Raw genomic sequence first — 17,963 nt, forward strand, 5'->3', positions numbered from 1 at the left:
ATACTGTTCAACATACATAACTCGCTGTACACATTTGTCCATGGGCTGATAACCTTTTGTATTCTTTGGGCCACATTTTTATTGAATGACAATTCTTTTGGATCACACATAATATAATATAAATATTTATTTATCGTTACGTTAACTTACGTAACATTATTGTATCTATAATGGCAGATTGGGGATTGCACTATCCCTATACACCTGGTTGTGTAGCGTTTAAAAAATGATAAAAAATTAAATGGAACGATAAAAGTTCTTCAACCAATGGCCAAACATAGCGATAGCTAATATTGGTTTATCCGATTGATAAACCAGGAAAAGATCGATGATAAAAGTATTAGAGTAAAAGGAATACGTAGCACTTCGAAACCAATGAATAGTTACGACTACAGTTCTACTGAGTTGTTTAAGAATTTAAGAATAACATATCCCTGATGACAGCCAACTTCCGATAGGAGAGTGCACTAGAGGAGAGGCGTATTTATCATACCCAGTAAAAGTACAAGGTATTTTCATGCGATACTTTGTACTTGTGACATAATACTGAAGTATTTATTACAAAAGTATTTATTACTCATAGGTACTTTCAATAAGTACTTAGATAGGTACTTTTAATATGTACTTTTGATGGGTATTTTGAATAGGTACTTTCGATAGGTTCTTTCTAGAGGTACTTTTGATAGGTACTTTTTATAGGTATTTTGTAGGAAAAATATGGTAAATTTTCGAAAGGGAATTTCGTAGTTTCATCCCCCCCATGGATTCAAAAATTTCTGTGAGGAATCAATTTTATGTAGAAAATTTGTGGGGAATCGTTGTGGGTAGTTACTAATTAATTATTATAAAAATTATCAGGTCGGTATAAAATACTTTTGAGTATTTTGTAACCGGTATTTCTACCAGGTATTTTTTGTACCTGTACTCACTTTAACTAGTAACGAAATGTACTCATAGGACCCACCTATAGAGAGCACCAGGAAAAGGGTATTATAATGACTTTTGATTGGTATTATAATGACTTTTTTTAGTGTAATGAATGAAAGGAGTTCTGAAAATGCTTATCGGAATGTTTGGTTCTGAGTTTACTCTTTTGAAAACAATTCCTAGCAAGTGCTCAAAAAGCTTCTCGATTAAGTGCGCCGCAATACTAGGGCCGTAAGTTGGATACGCCTGCGCCTAAAAGATTATAGATTCATGATTGATACACAAACTGACTAAATGATGATTGACTGAAATTTATTTGAGCCATAATACAAAGACAAATGTTGGGTAGTAAAAACTAATAATAAATCGTAACCGTTAAATTTATGAAATGTTTCAACATTGATTGCGTTGGCACTTGGAAAGGAGTAGCACAACATGTCATTTTTCCAATTGCATCATCACGATGGGATAATATTTTTAACTTCTCCCAGGAGAAGAATACACACCAAAAACACTAGACGTCTGTTTTTTTACGTCCATCAACTTTCGCGTACCACCTGTGCACGACTGCAAATTGCTAACTAAAAAACAACAGCTCACAATTTTTTTATTTTTTTTTTATTTATTTTTTATTTTTTTTAATTGTAATTTTCGTGTAAAACAATGCATTCCCCAAGGTAATTAGAATAAGAGAGAATAAGGAAAGAATAGGGCTGCAGTTATTTTTTTAGATACCTACTTGTCATAGAGTTTTTTTTAATATATACGAGTATAAATGGATGCCTTGGCATTGACTTATTTGAGACACGTAACCCAAAGTATACACCTTAGGCGGTAGCTCAGCCACTGGTCTCTACTGTTTTGACTGGATCGTGCTATTTTTCCATGACATCACTGATGGTAGATATTGTTAAAAGGATAGTGAGAAGAAAAAAAAACGCCGTTTTACGTGTTCTTTTGTACCAATAAATTATTTCTTCCGACTTTATGTCCGGGTTAAATCTTCCCCACAGGAAAAACTAAACCCTTCCACACACTTTTCCACAAATGATCATCTAGTCAATCCACATTATGCAAGTGCATTATATGTATAAGCATAATAAATATGAAAACAACACGTCAAATCACCAGAGATCAAATGAGAAAATAATTCACCGACTCCAGATATTTTCATATCAGAGGGTTCGGCTCTGTAGAACTTCTAATTGGACCTATAAATCTTACTGATCCCTCAATATAAATATTTAAACAATTTTTCGTAATCCTACATGTATTTAAAATTACTGATTTTTGCATTTTTATGTATAAATTCTGTGACAGATCTAATGCGCCTAAATTTTGAATGAGAAAGCTAGGTATAATGCCATTAGCCGAAATAACAAATCAGCAATCTAATAAACAACGACATTATTATTAAAAAAAAAATTGTTGTGGGACTGTTTGTGAGTGACTGTAACGCTGGTTCAATGAACAGGTGACATTTTCAAAATTGGAACATGGTCCACGCTGGTTAGTTATGATAGTAACATAATATACGTTGTGTATAAGTAAGTAGGTATCTACACACTAACTAATATGGGTACATTAGGTGTACTGAATAATAATATGCGTTTAACGTTTCCAGCTGTCGCTTTCTCAGCCGGCTTCTTGTTCGGCCTGATAACAATGCTGATCCAGTACGTGGGCTTGTTCATAACCGGCCTGCACACCGGCCTGTTCGTGGCCATAGCCGGCCTGGCTGCTTACGACTATCTATCTGAGAAAACGCATCACACGGTAAGTGGTCACCTGTAATATCGCTATATTGGAATACCTAACTGAATGGGTCGTTTATTCGATTAGTTCTTGAGTTCAACAGCTCGGCTGTGGAACAATTTGCTGGCCTCTGTGATTTCTTTTTCATACAACATGTTCATCCATTCCTCTCCTTTAAAAGACCACCCAGACAGCACCTCCAAAGATAAATTGGCAACACTAATTTTACAGGAAACCTGTTCCAAATCATTAATTCTTTAAAGGCCTGCAATCCAATCAAAGGCTTGTATTCCAATATTTTGTAGATATTTTTAATCAATTAGAAATACTTTTTTTCTCAGTTTCATTCACGTTCATAAATCGTCTCATTCCCTTCTGAAATTCTGACTTTTTACATGGCTTGACTAACTTAATAGTTCCATGTTTTCCTCAGGCATCCTGTGGTTCTCCTACCTGTCAAATTAGCGTAGCCAAAAGATAAAAGATAAAAAGGTATTTCGAGGCATCCACAGCAAAGAAAGACCCTCTTCTAACGGAGTGCGATATTTGCGTTGAAATTTGTAAACACTTTTGTTATTATGATTATTGACATTTGACATTTTAAAACTTAAGTATTTAATTCACTTGATCATACTGTGAATAGCATGGGCGTCCAAAAATTTTTCTACCTTTCACTTCCGCGGTATAAATTATTGTCCTTTCTAAGACATAAACATAACTAAACTTTAGCTTAAATATTTAATAACTAAGAACTCCCAGTAATGAAACCCTTTTCATAGAAAATTATTTTCTTTGTATCTATTTATAAGTATAAGATTTTTTAAATCGATTATACGGCATAGTTTGGGTCTATTATCCAAATGAACCAGTTCAGTTAAAAGTTATTTTCGTCGAAACACGCAAATAAACACTTTTGTTATTTAGCTGTTCAGCTAAAAACAGGTTTAATGGATTGATATCACACTTTTACACTGACCCATTTTCATTGTATATTATAATACTAGAGATGTATTATGAAAATCGGTCAATGATGTTGCATTACTTGGAACATAGATGATTGACATAAAAATAATTTTTTTCTGATAATTTACTAGGCTAATTTTTCGGAATTTGACTCTTGAAATTAATAAATAATATTAAAATTCCATTATTTTTAAAAACATATTTTTTATGAGGCATGTTCAATTTCGAACTTAAATTAAATTAATATCAGTTTTCATTTTCATTCTTTTAATTTTTTACGATCGTCGATTTTAAAGTTAAAATAGTTTTCAAAGGTTCAAAGGTCATTTTTCAAAGCTCGCCAAAACGATCAAAATGTGACGGGGTACGCGTGACGTCTTATTTAACTCGTTTTTGTCGGTTAACAAACAGTAAGGTCAATCCCACTCTGGTGGGATTGACAAAAAAAAAACAATTTAAATATTTAGCAATATTTCCAAAAAACGTCAAATCTTTATAAAAAAATTGTAAACAGCATTAGTGACAAGTATGGACACCACAACATTGCCGGCCCACCAATAAGTGAGGTATCGGTTACGTGTTGTCAGAACCAGCCGACCAATCACAGAGCGTTTTAGTGTCTCACGGTCTTAATCGTTGACGTTTTATTAATTCTGTGTATAGTAATGTATAACAAAACAAATATATTCGGAATCAGCGTTTGTTAATCTTATGAAAATATGTTTATAAGCCATAATCTTTTTAACTCAAATACCTTATTGATAAAGTAGAAGATTGTTTTATTCATTAAACTTATTAATAAAAATTCTTCTGCATTTCCTAAGCCAATTCGTAGAAAAATAATCACATAAAAAAAATATTTATTAAAAAAAAATGTAAAGAGAATTAGATAAGAAGCGTGTTAGAAAATATTATTAATTTTATTTTCTGTATTATAGTTCTGACGGTAAAATTCTAACCAGAAATGTATTTACTTTGCAGATATGGCTTTGCGTATCAACCCTTCTTGGGACAGCAATCTTATTTGCCATTCTCAATCTGTGTTGGAAAAAAGGTAACTATTTATGTTCGCATATTCGCATTCATGATAATATAGTCAGTACTTACTACATTGTTCAACCATTAAACTTGCATCTCAGACGTTGATGTCAGGCATTACATTTAATCCTTTCAGTACCACATTTTTGTTTCTACATTTTGTGCTTGATAAACATTAAAAAAAAACAATTGTTGACGACTATTTTTTTATTTTTAAAATTTAATTCTTATTATTCTTACACATAAAAGGGTTATTTTTTATTTAAAAGAAAAAAAAACCTACCATCTAAACAATTGTTAATTTTTTTAGATACTCTTATACAGTATAACATGCGTAAATACAAAGATAACATAACAAAAACGTGACATAATATTGGATACCAGTCCAAGCAAAATAGTCAAAACGGGAATAAGGATTGAAACCTAGAAAAAAAAAATAGCCGCCATAAATCCTGGTAAACTCTAAACCATCGACCATACTACTTAGTTGATTAGCTATTGAATGGGTTATTTTGAACCAAACATGTCCCCCCGACTTCATGCTTTAGATTGATACATCATAATCAGATTGAATTCTCGCTCCTATTCTCTGCGAGGACCGATTCAGGTCTCAATGTAGTTGCTGATAATTAATTATCTATTTATCAATAATATCAAAAGGACTGTAGCACAATTACAATGGTGATTAAAAAAATATGACTAATGTTTTTCATGATTTTTTTTTCAGGGTTGACGATATTTGGAACAGCGGTTTATGGAGGGGCTATTTTAGCAGCTACTCTTGATTTTCTTATTGAGCGATTGGCGATGGCTAATTGGGTAAGTCAAATTTTGATTAACTTTCAAGCAATCTTTAATAAAAGCCGCGATAAATATATACAATTAATTACATTTCATATACAAAAACACCACATTATAATTACAAAAACTATACTTGGGTGTAACAATGTTTTCAAGAACTAGATGTTTAAGATTATAAATAATAATACGGTACACTACCAAGTGATATTAAAACCAAATCATTTTAACCAGTGATGCCATACCGCGAAAATGAATATTGGTAGATTTAGGTGAAAAATTGGTAGATTAGATTCCAGCATTGGTGGAATTTGAGAATGGATTTGTGTTGGTTATTTCTCACTTAGTACTGGATTCCCCAGAAAATTTCTAAATTGAATTCCGGGGGGTGGCTAGGAAATTTTTAAAAGAATAATTCCCCAAATTTCCACGGGTAGATAATTTTGAAAGGAAAAAAATGCCCATAATTCAGAATTTTTTCGCTGGCTTCGGTAGATTTTTCAGCGATTTTGGGCTAAATCGGTAGATCTACCGACATTTTGGTAGGTTCGGTAGGCATCGCTGTTTATACCATAAAAGAAGTCAAATCTTTGATAGGGATGTACTTTTTTTGCGAGTTCGCTGGCACTGTAGGTAGTAAACGTACCCGCTTGTTTTAGTTGGTCCCGACACCTTTGCTTCATCTCTTCGTGTTGTTCTTTATTTTGTTCATAATTTATTACGCTTGCAACACAATTATTTCCCTGTCATCATTTTCATGTAATTTTATTTTCCTTTATTCCATTTTATCTCAATTATGTTTTTGTTTATTGTTATTGTTATTATTAATTAAGATAAACGTTTCTAAATATACTTATGACTTATAAGGAAGGAATGTTTTCTTTGTACTGAATAAACAATGTTATTAGTCATTTCCTTATATCTCACTTTGCAAGAAGATCAGTGGGATACGCAAAACGTGTCTATTTTCATAATGTTTTACCGTCATGAATGAACCATCCCAATATATATTTTTATTTTTTATATATTCAATAATATTATTGGGTTTATAAAAACAGTTTATTTTAAACATGTTCTGCTGTGTAATTATTATTACGCGATCAGAGGGCGAAACAGCTGTCACGCGTAATAATTATTACACAGCAGAACTTGTTTAAAAATAAACTATTTTTATAAACCCAATAATATTATTGAATATATAAAAAATAAAAAAATAAAATGGAGTTCTACAAATTAAACTTAATAACAATAAATACATCCCAATATAGTATATTTATACACACACCTCGTACAATGAGTAAACTATACGAGTATAAATGAGTATACTTATATATACACCCCGTACAATGAGTATGCTATACGACATACAATGAGTATTCTGTACGAGTATATATGAGCATACTTATATACACACCTCGTACAATGAGTACACTATATTAGTATACATTAACATGCATATACATACACGTTATACGAGTATACACGAGTACTTATACAGAAGCACACGTACACCTACACGACAGTACATCATTCAATGACACCATACTTGCACATACACCTCGATTCATTTCACCTAGAAATAAATGAATGCTTATAAATCACAATTTTGACTCCGATCCGAAATGAATAACTTAACATAAAGATAGTTGCCAATAAAAATGTGCGGTGAAAAAATGAAGACAACGTTGGTAGTTCTTATTCGAAGTATGATACAGTTAAAAGTGACCGATGAGGATAGGGTCCCATTAGCGCAGTTGGTAGAGCATTGTCCCGGAAAGACAAGGGTCCTGGGTTCGAGTCCCAGATGTGACCGTTTCCATTTCTGATTTTTCTGTTTCAGATTTGCGTTTAAAAATCACTAATATTGTCTTCAATATTTAAATATTATAATTTGAGGATTTACTCAATAAATTATTCCGAAAAATAATTTTTTAATTTACTTAGCTGGTGAAAGTGTTACAAAAAACTTGTGGTTTAGCTCATAGTTACATACATATTTACATCGTAAAATTCATCATTATTTTTCTTGGTACAAAATTCAATATCTTAACTTATAATCTTTATAGCACTTCAAGTTTTATATTATCATTCTGACAAATGTAAGATGTTAACAATTAATGGTGTGGAAAGGTTAAAAAAGTCGTAGGTATTTATTCTCTCTCTTTCTATACAATATAATAATTTTTCGCTGTGCTTCTTTCTTTAACTTCCAGATAAAAAAAAATTAATATCCGATCAACAAAAAGCATTGCATGCAAGATTCAAAAAAGTTTTCAAAGATTAAATCGAGAAATTTTTCTGAACCCGTAAGAAATAATCTTACAGGTATCAAGTACGTGCCTTAAGCCTGTGATAGATCACGCTATAAGTGCGCTATATTTGGGTGGCATGGCCTATTTCAGCATATCGCTCGACATCATTCCTATTCATAGTGTATGGCGAGAGATACGCTAAAATAGGCGAAACCACGATGCGTATTGCGTAATGTGTCGTCTACCTTATTGTGCCAATCTTTCACCTAATAATTTTTCTTTGTGTTTGTACTCTATGTATCTATTTTGTACCTACTTTAAAAAAGGATCACATCTAAATACTGTTTTTATTTCCTATATAATAAAGGTATCACTTTTATGTAAAAGCCTTTTTAGTCGTTAAGTAAATAAATATACATTAATCTATCAAAACATACTTATTGCGACCAGCGGCTTTTGGGTGTTTCCTATTATTTATTCCGAAATACGGTTTTTTAAGAAGAATTTCAGCAGCTCACTGCCAAACTGAAATTTCCTGAAAATCTTCTTATTAAAGTAGAACTTTTGAAAAAAAATAGACTGGGCTAAACAATATCAATTATGTCGTATTTTTTAAACTCTGTATCACACTCAAAAGTCACGAGCCGTCACTAATTGCCACAGTAATTTTGTCAGTCGGCCGGTTATTGGCAATATTTCTCTTAAATGATCGCCAATTTTACTATTTTTATCGAGCCTAATATTTTAATAATAAATTTGACGACTTAATTACTTCGCAGATTTTTCAAAGATTTATTCATCCCTTTGTCGGACTTATCAGTTAGTAATATTTAAGCCTTCGTAAGTTTGTAATATTGTAATATTTAAGTCTTCTTAAGTTTGTAATATAGTCTTCTTAGGTTTGTCTCTAAAGTTTTTGTCTTTGTCCATGGTCAGTCATTTGAATTCATTCAGCTTTGTATATATTGTTTGTGGTCTAACTCCGTTTCTTTGTCTGTTCCACGATCGCCAGCTTATGCTTTTATCTACTTGGAAACATCGGTCGGAGGAAGTAACAATGAAAGTAAAAACCAAGTCTTATATTTAGCGAGAATGTTGCATATATATACCGCACAGAGTTTTGGCGGCCAGGCGAAAAGAGGCGGTGGGTCATGGGCTGGCCGACTAAAGCCGACGTTCCGTGCAATAGAGTCGTCCCGTCTTGCCACGCTTGCTGCGCAAGAGACGGCTTTACCCCCTAGGCGCGCCAAAATATGTTTCACATCAAAAACACCAATTTACTTAGCTTCTTATCTACGTATTCTTACAAAACACCAGTTTTGAAATCATCAGACCATTTATGTTTAAACTTTTGAAATGTGTTACTCCTTGCTTCATTTACTTTCATAAATCATCTAATAGATAATAATTTGAAATTCTGATTACTGACATGGTCTGAATCTAGTAATTGAATCACCCGATCGTGCAATGTCTTCCTCGAGCGTTGTTGTTTTTCTCTGTTTCTCTTTCTGTATTTCCTACGATTGGTAGGTGGCATTTACTTGGAAACATCGGTCAAACTTTCAACATAATTATTGTGGGTTTGATTCTCTTTACCGTATCCAAGATGACATCTGACTTTACCTAGCTTGTTATCAACGTATTCCTGTACAGTCTTTAAATTTAGATAGGTATTATAAAAAACCGTTAAAACATTTATGTACAACACATGAAATGTGTCCGAAATTGGCACCTGAACAATATTGTGTACTATTATATTTTCCCTGCATGTTTTAGATATGGGAGCGCATCAATCTGCGTCCCACAGTGCCGGTGCCTTGCTGGTTCTCGTGGCTTATCCTCGGCGTGTGGCCCTTCATGACCTTGCTTGGCCTGCTCACGCAGAGCTGCATCACGGGCACCGGCGTACACCACGAGGAGAGTAAGCATGCTTTCTACTTTTACCACCAAATGCGATCTCTCCACACTTCTGTTACTATAAGTGCAATAAATTCGTATGCGAGAAATGTACACATGTCATTAAAATGAGTGTTTTTATATTAGCAAATATTATTGTCAACAGTGGCGGCTCGTGAATTTTTTGTGTACAAGAGCGCTAATATTACAAAAAATTGCATTATTGATGTAGTAGCTAAAAAATTTTTTTTTTTTTGTAAATTCGTTTATTTCGAGGAAATTTCAGTATGGCCGTGCGGATTTCCTGAACATCTTCATACCAAAAAAAAATCTTCTTCGGTTTTTTTACAACAACATTTGCAATATTAGGACTCCATTACTCCCAAAAGTAATGAGCCGTCACTGATTTTCAACGTACTTAATACGTGAGTCCACAATTAGGAGAGTAAGCGTACTTTCTACTTTTACCACAAATTGCGATTTCTCTTGTTTACCACTGGTGTTCTAATTGTATTAATATTATTATGTATACTGCTGTAAAAACTTGTCCCTTTATTAGTCTTGTTCTTTTCAAGTTAGGTTTCACTTCAGATAATATGTATAAGAATACCTAATAACTATTGTATATGTATAAAATATGTGAGTTAACTACGAAGAGAAAAATCACGTTTTCTACTTTTAGAATTGATCACGATTTGCGTAGGTACCAACATGCGTCATTATTTTATCAATGTGCTTAGGTTTGTATGACGTGTAAAAAAATGGCGTTGTACGTTTAATTGAATAAGTTTTTTTTATTTAGAAATGGTAATAATATAATTGAAGCGGTCGATGGTAATCCCGTTCATAATTACGAGAGTTAGCATGCTTTATTTTGATCGACTAACTTTAAAGTTCTCTATCAATGGACTACAGCCGGGATGAGAGTTTTACCGGATTTCCAGAAGCGCTCATTCGTTCTGGCTACTCTGTGGTTTATCAAAGTAGCCAACCCTTCCTTCTGTAAACATCTAAACATCTGCGAGACGCTGCTTGAGGAGGCCAAACATTGCCTGCGTTACCAATGCGTGATAATACTGTACTGCAAACGTGTTCATGACACTGTGAATCTGACCAAATGTTCGCAAGAGTTCAGGCTCAGGCAATAAGTTTGGAATGGCTGTTATTTAAATCTTTGGAAACCAATATGACCTAAAAATTTAATTTTGATGTTGATATTTATAACAAATCCATCTATTATCCGATAGGTACTTGGCATTGTATATATGGCCAGCAGTTATTTGATTGTTCTTGTTGAACATAGCTAGTCGTTGACAGGGCTGGTTTGACCATAATCATCTGCAGAGCTAATATTATCCAAACATAAACTACTGAAATTTCAAAAGTATATAGTCATTAATTTGATTTTCTTATGTCATAATTGATAAATAAAACATGGTTTCTATGTATCGCGTACGACATTTCAAAACCCTATAACTCAGTTAATAGTGCCGACCCCCACCTAATTCTTACAGATTCGGATTCCCCAGCCCTAAATTAGTCTAAATCAAGTTCAATTTCGGTTATTCGAGTGACTCCCATAAACCGAATTTTACCCCAAACATATGCTGATTTTTGTTTTACTTACTGTTTTTCTAAGCTCTTCCATGTGTTTCTGAAATAGAAAGTTTTATTTTTAATTTCACATTTACTAAAATACTAATTAAATTTTCTTAACGTTACAAACATTACCTGAAATAGAAAGAAACGCCATTTCAAGTTTATTTGTCGATCTTTTTATATTAAACAAATTAAATATTTCAATCACTCAAATGTCAGCCACATAGCGTGTAAACAATAATGCTGTTTAATGTGTAACCAAGACAACACGTCAATGACATTTGAAAAGCGCATAAAATAAAATAAAATAAAAGTTCATAATTCAAACACAAATGAATCCTAGGCATTTCTAGGTAGGTACTTATTCCTTTACATATATTATACATGGTTATACACTCTTCCGTGTATATATATAGCAGAGCTGGGGATATTGAGCCAGTTTTCCAAAATTAAAGTTCATAATTCAAACACAAAGGAATCCTAGGCGTTTCTAGGTAGGTACTTATTAGTACTTCTTCCTTTACATATATTATACATGGTTAGGTATATACTCTTCCCCAGCAGAGCTGGGGATATTGAGCCAGTTTTCCCGATGGTTAATAATATTAGGTGGTGGTCTAGTCTTTCGTCATTGTTTTCTTATGTCTCTTTATGGGTAACCATATTAAAAGATTTGCATAAATATTTTTATAAATAGCTTCGTATTTATTAAATAGCCATGTTTATTTTTTCGTATATTTTTTAAATAGTGTTTCTAGAAAGCATGCAAAAACTGTTGTTTTCTATATTTACAGTATAGAATTGTTTGCTTCATAATGTAGATGCAGTCATATTTAAATCCCATTTGATAATCCTCTGTTCTGAGTTTACCTTCGAGTCATAAAGATTTGGGTTCGATTCTTTGCCAATTTTTTCAAAATATGATTTGGTGAGTAAACGATGATGAATTTAGAAAATCACTAACGTAAGTTGTACTGTTTTTATTGGAAGCGTCACTGACAGCACGATGTCTACTTTATTACAATTTACTTTATAATATAATGTTCTTCAGTTCGATTACAACCAAAAAAGAAAATTCAATCACACTGAGAAAAATTTGTACGGTTTTATACATAATATGTAGATATACCCAAAGACGTGGTATTTTGAGCATATTATAACAAAATAGTTTTTTTTTATTCTGTTAGGTTTGTAAATATTTGTTAATTTTTGTCCTTCTAGATGTAAAAATGGCTATCAAATTTTGAAATGCCTATTGTGAATAGTATAAGTGTATAACTTGAGTGATTAATTCCATCGCACTTGAGAGGAACAGTTTAGTGACCATTTTCAAACAAAACTTAATTTTGGATTTGAAATACCCAACTGAACAGATTTTATTTAAATCAAAAGGTATAGTGAGTATCTAGTATGGATGTGATCCATTTTATTTATCTGTGTTTTAAATTATAAAACACAGGCGAATAAAGAATTGAATTCTTCACGATTTTAGACGCAATTTTGGCATTCATTTGTGAGTTAACTACTTAACAAATAAAATGAAGTCCTTGATAAAAATTAATTAATTTTAAAGATATTTGGTGGGTTAAAATTAATTTATTTTGTAGATCTATTTAAGTTAAGTTGACACTTAACTTAAATATTTGATGCATATTAAAATTTCCACTCACAAATCGCCCTTTTTAAAGTTTTAATTTTTTACTATAATATTTCATTTTGTTAGCATAGTACTTTTTAGTTTTTACTATTCTCACTCAACTCACAAAAATGCCGAAATTGCCTCTAAGATCACGAAAAATCGAATTCTTTAATGAAATATATTTGAACGCGATAAATAATACGACACATATTATATGTACTAGATATTATTAGCCATATAATTTTATTTAAAATAAAAACAGTTTTATTACGTATTTTGGCCACAAATCTAAAATTTTGTTTGGTATGACGGCCGTACAGTCGTTTATATTAATTCCTAGAAACTTGCACAAGAAAATTAAGTAGATAATTACTGAAGTGACCTTTTTAAAATTTGATTGGCGACAGATATTATTAATTTGTTTGCAACATTAATGAGGACATATTATCTTTGCTCCCGTTAACATACTGACTATGGTCAGTACGATGGCGCTTTTATATGAAACATTACATTTTATGACATCGGTGCACAGTAATAATATGTAAGTAACTTTGGTCAAAACTTTACTTTGTTTATCGAGGTACTTAATTGATTTCAGTGATGTAATACAATATTACATTCGTATTTGACTCGTGAACCGCGCAGTACATACGTTATTTTTTTGACTTTCAGATGGAACGGTAAAAAAACGCTTTTATTGAATGTGAATATATTAATATAATTAACGCGTACTTGATATTCATGTTTGTTTGCAGATGATATAAAATAATCTAATTTTAAAAGAAGGGTTAATCGTAATACTTGAAATTACGTGTAGTTTTTCTCTTGATGCTGTAACGCCTAGATGTGTAGCAATTACGTGTAGTTTTTCTCTTGTTGCTGTAACGCCTAGATGTGCAGCAATTATCATGAGTTTTTCTCTTGTTGCTGTAACGCCTAGATGTGCAGCAATTACGTGTAGTTTTTCTCTTGTTGCTGTAACGCCTAGATGTGCAGCAATTATCATGAGTTTTTCTCTAGTTGCTGTAACGTCTAGATGTGCAGCAATTACCATGAGTTTTTCTCTTTTTGCTGTAACGCCTAGATGTGCAGCAATTACGTGTAGTTTTTCTCTTGTTGCTGTAACGCCTAGATGTGCAGCAATTATCATGAGTTTTTCTCTTGTTGCTGTAACGCCTAGATGTGCAGCAATTACGTGTAGTTTTTCTCTTGTTGCTGTAACGCCTAGATGTGCAGCAATTATCATGAGTTTTTCTCTTGTTGCTGTAACGCCTAGATGTGCAGCAATTACGTGTAGTTTTTCTCTTGTTGCTGTAACGCCTAGATGTGCAGCAATTATCATGAGTTTTTCTCTAGTTGCTGTAACGTCTAGATGTGCAGCAATTACCATGAGTTTTTCTCTTGTTGCTGTAACGTCTAGATGTGCAGCAATTAACACGATTTTTCTCTTGTTGCTGTAACGCCTATGTATGCAGCAATTTTCAAACATTATTTACTCTTCTTGAGAGTCTCTCAAGTACGTAGGTGTAAAATTATATCTATTTGTACCAACATTATAAGGTTGTGAAATATTTATATTTGCTAATTGCGTATGTTATTGTTTTCTTCGTGGATGTTTAATTTATTATTTTTTGTTTAATTTATTAAAGGTATAAGCGCGCAAAAGAAAAGACTTAAAAACGGAGTTCAAAGGCCGAGAACCCGCGAGCAGCGAGCCGAGATGCGACAAAGGAAATATAGATATTTGTACCAGGTGCGGACTAAGCACGGGGACGTCATCTCTCAGGTGAAAACATCAATCAGAGTTGCCTTGAAAGTGAAACTCCACAGTGGATCGACCCACTGAGGATACTCGATTCTAGTGGAGCAGATCCCCAATAGGGCGTATGAATTTGCGTTGAATCTACCTCATGTTATTTTTAACTTGGCTTAAGACAATGTACATATCGACTGCTTAATACGTATTGAGATTTGAACCCATTTAGTCAGGCTTTTAACACATGTTGTATTTTCAGAGCTTCGTGCAAGCGCTCCAGAAGAGAGCCGAGTGTTCCACTCTCCAGAGTGACGCCACGCACCTAACCATCCTTCCCGGAGCTGAACCTCTCCCCCACACTCTGTCTGACTCGGACGATGATCCCCGCTGATCTCCTGCTCTCCTGATATGATAGTCCTGATTAGACAGCTCCAACAATTTATGAAACAGCCATGTGAGGAATTGGAAAATGAGAATTGCGAATGACTAAAGATTTTTTTTATTTATTTGATAATATTATATCAATTATGTATTCATAAAATAACCAATAAGCTTAAGTCTTATCACTGTACAGCAGAGTGAAAAAAAAATTGCAAAAAAATCTTTATGTAGTGATTATATTTTTTATAGAATTTGGATATATATCTATGTATATAATAATATTATATAACATTTTGTAAGGACATTCATTTTCTGAGTTTTGTTCTTTCGTATTGTAGACACGCAAGAGCACCAAAGATATAAAGAAAATCACAATGTATTGGCATTTCAAATAATCTTATTGTTCAGAATATATATATATATATATATATTCAACCTCAACACCTACAGGTTTGAGAGTTTAGGAATAGTGGTGCCTAGAATCCTATAATATTCTGCCTTCTTTATTGAAATCGAAACGAGTTGTCAAAAAACTTAATAGTAATATCTCCTTAACATTCATTCCGTGCTGATCTAATTAAATATTTTAAAGAGTAAATACGTATTCGAACGATAGAAGCTTGAATCATAAATCATAAGCCTACCTCGCCCGTAGCATAACAAATGCCGTGCAGTCTACAACAACATAGAATACTACCTTGCCTCACTTGTAGAGTAATCGTCTAATATTATGTACCTATAAGACATCGAACATTTTTAAAAATTCAAAAAGTAAACAACATAAAAAGTAAAAAAATATTATAAATATTTATATGGCATTCATGTTGCTAAAAAATAATAAACATTGAAAAGATTAACTTCAAACTGTCATAATATTTGTGTAGAATTGTATCATACACAATACACATAGGTACTTATTATTATGTCATAGGTATTATTATGCTATTCCAAAACCGGCAATCATAATCCTTGTGTTTTGAAACAATAATGGGCTGACAGATTAAGCTACATGCATCACGGCTTTGCTTATTTCAGCATATCGCTCGCTCTACACTATCAATGGGTATGTATGGCGAGCGATATGCTGAAATATGTCAAGCCACGATAATACAGCGTGGTTTGACACAAGCTTAAATAAATTTAATTTTCAAAAATTAAAGAAATTTTGGTTTTGAAATATCTTTCAATCAGTTTTATTCGTACAAGGGTTTCCGGTAACACTTTGATGAAAGTGTTATAGAAGTGTCATTAAGAAATGAAAAACGATGGTTAAAAAATAGTGTTTAGGTATTATTTGGGTCTAAAAAAATTTTTTTTGTGAAATTAACTGTCGCAATATGATGGATTTTTGTTCTAATAATTTAAAAACCACATTAGCTGCAACCATGAACATAAAATATCTTCTTTCATTTTAATTTATCATTACTCTTTGACGTCATTTTATTTATATGAAAATGAAACACTTTGTTTACATAACTATATGATCAAAAATGATCGACATGTTTCGAAACAAAAGGTTTCTTCGACAGAATAATATTAATTTATAACATATTATTATATTATAATTACCCTGCCGAAGAAACCATTTATTTCAAAACGTGTCAATGTTTCTGATTAAATAGTGGTGTACACAAAGTATTTTCATATAACCTAAAATTGTTTCGGCGACGTCATTTCTTGTAGTAAGATTTTGTATTGGAAACCCATTGTTTACGGAAATCGGGTGACACTACTGCTTACAATAATACTATACTTAAAATAATAATAAATAGTTATACACCTGTAGAACGCACAAAGGAAGCTGAACTCTGATTTTAGTTGAAATCAATAACTTGTGAAAGGCTCAAAGTCCCGTGCTACAAATATATTAGACTTATTCGACCATTTCTTTTGTATTACATCAGATAATATTTTGATGGTAGGCAGTAAGTATAATATGTCTAAAATTATTTATAATAAAACACATTTATGAGTTTGTACGAATTTGTAAGTTGTAACAACTTTCATTCAATGTGTTTTCTCAAATAGTTAGGGAGCGTGATTATTTAAAGAAACAAATTTTGTGATCTGTATATATACTTTAGATTTATTTTTAAGCATTTGACTGATCCTTATTTATCATTAAACTATTCATTTACCAAAAAGGTTTCTATAAGTCTAGATATTTATTTTCTACATACAGTGCTTATACCCTAGTTCACATTTTATACTGTGTTTAACAGTCAGATGCATTTATTGTATTTTTATTTTTGTTACTTTTTCAGATTAAGCAACAAATTATTATTTAATTCTCGACCTAAACAAACAATACTAATGTAATGATCCGACCCATGACAGATGGATTCAAAAACTAGATATACGTTTGCTGGGAATTTATAAAATATGTATGTAGCTAATTTTTGACTATCTAAATACTTTTTTCGGTACAGGATACAAAACGGTTTTGGTGATATTTTTTATTTAACGTTAATTATTTTTTAATTTAAAGTCTTGTTCTTATTTTAAGTGATTACGAGTTATTTCTCAATGTTTTTTTTAAAGTCAAGTGCAAATAATAAAGATTAGTATTTCGGTAATGCAAAAGTATATTCTAAATTTTTTAATTAGTATCCTGTGTTTTTGGTTAAATAATCAACACCATAAACGGTATTTTTAAAGATGTATGATATTTAAACATAATATATTATAAAAAGTAAAAGTAGGTAAGAAATGATACAAAATCTACCAATCTATGTGTTTTGCCGTATCTTTAAAATAACAATGTGTATGAAATATACGTATTTTTCAAAAATAACTATGTGTTTCAATAATTATTCGTTTTAATAATGTTTTTTTTTCACTTGGTGTCTCCTTCCCAAAGAATAAACATCATAAAAAAAAATATATATATATATATACAATTAGTTTTTCACTGCTTTTGATTTTTTAATGTTCCTCTTCTATAGCAACTGGCGCTTGT

At 32.0% G+C, this 17,963-nt stretch overlaps 1 protein-coding gene across 1 annotated transcript in view; it reads left to right on the forward strand.

The window, feature by feature from the left end:
- LOC149412268 (transmembrane protein 198) overlaps positions 1 to 17,736 on the forward strand; it is a 34,208-nt gene extending 16,472 nt beyond the window's left edge. Inside the window, exons 4-9 of the mRNA XM_089646202.1 lie at positions 2,552 to 2,703; positions 4,627 to 4,699; positions 5,411 to 5,502; positions 9,510 to 9,654; positions 14,517 to 14,653; positions 14,883 to 17,736. Coding sequence (XP_089502328.1) covers positions 2,552 to 2,703; positions 4,627 to 4,699; positions 5,411 to 5,502; positions 9,510 to 9,654; positions 14,517 to 14,653; positions 14,883 to 15,014 — 731 coding nt within the window. The 3' untranslated portion in view covers positions 15,015 to 17,736. The remainder of the gene's footprint in view (positions 1 to 2,551; positions 2,704 to 4,626; positions 4,700 to 5,410; positions 5,503 to 9,509; positions 9,655 to 14,516; positions 14,654 to 14,882) is intronic.
- Positions 17,737 to 17,963: the final 227 nt, after the last annotated feature.

The sequence above is a fragment of the Hesperophylax consimilis genome, chromosome 23, assembly GCF_061612785.1.
Source record: "Hesperophylax consimilis isolate HC1 chromosome 23, BYU_Hcon_1.0, whole genome shotgun sequence".
Taxonomy (NCBI): Eukaryota; Metazoa; Arthropoda; class Insecta; order Trichoptera; family Limnephilidae; genus Hesperophylax; species Hesperophylax consimilis.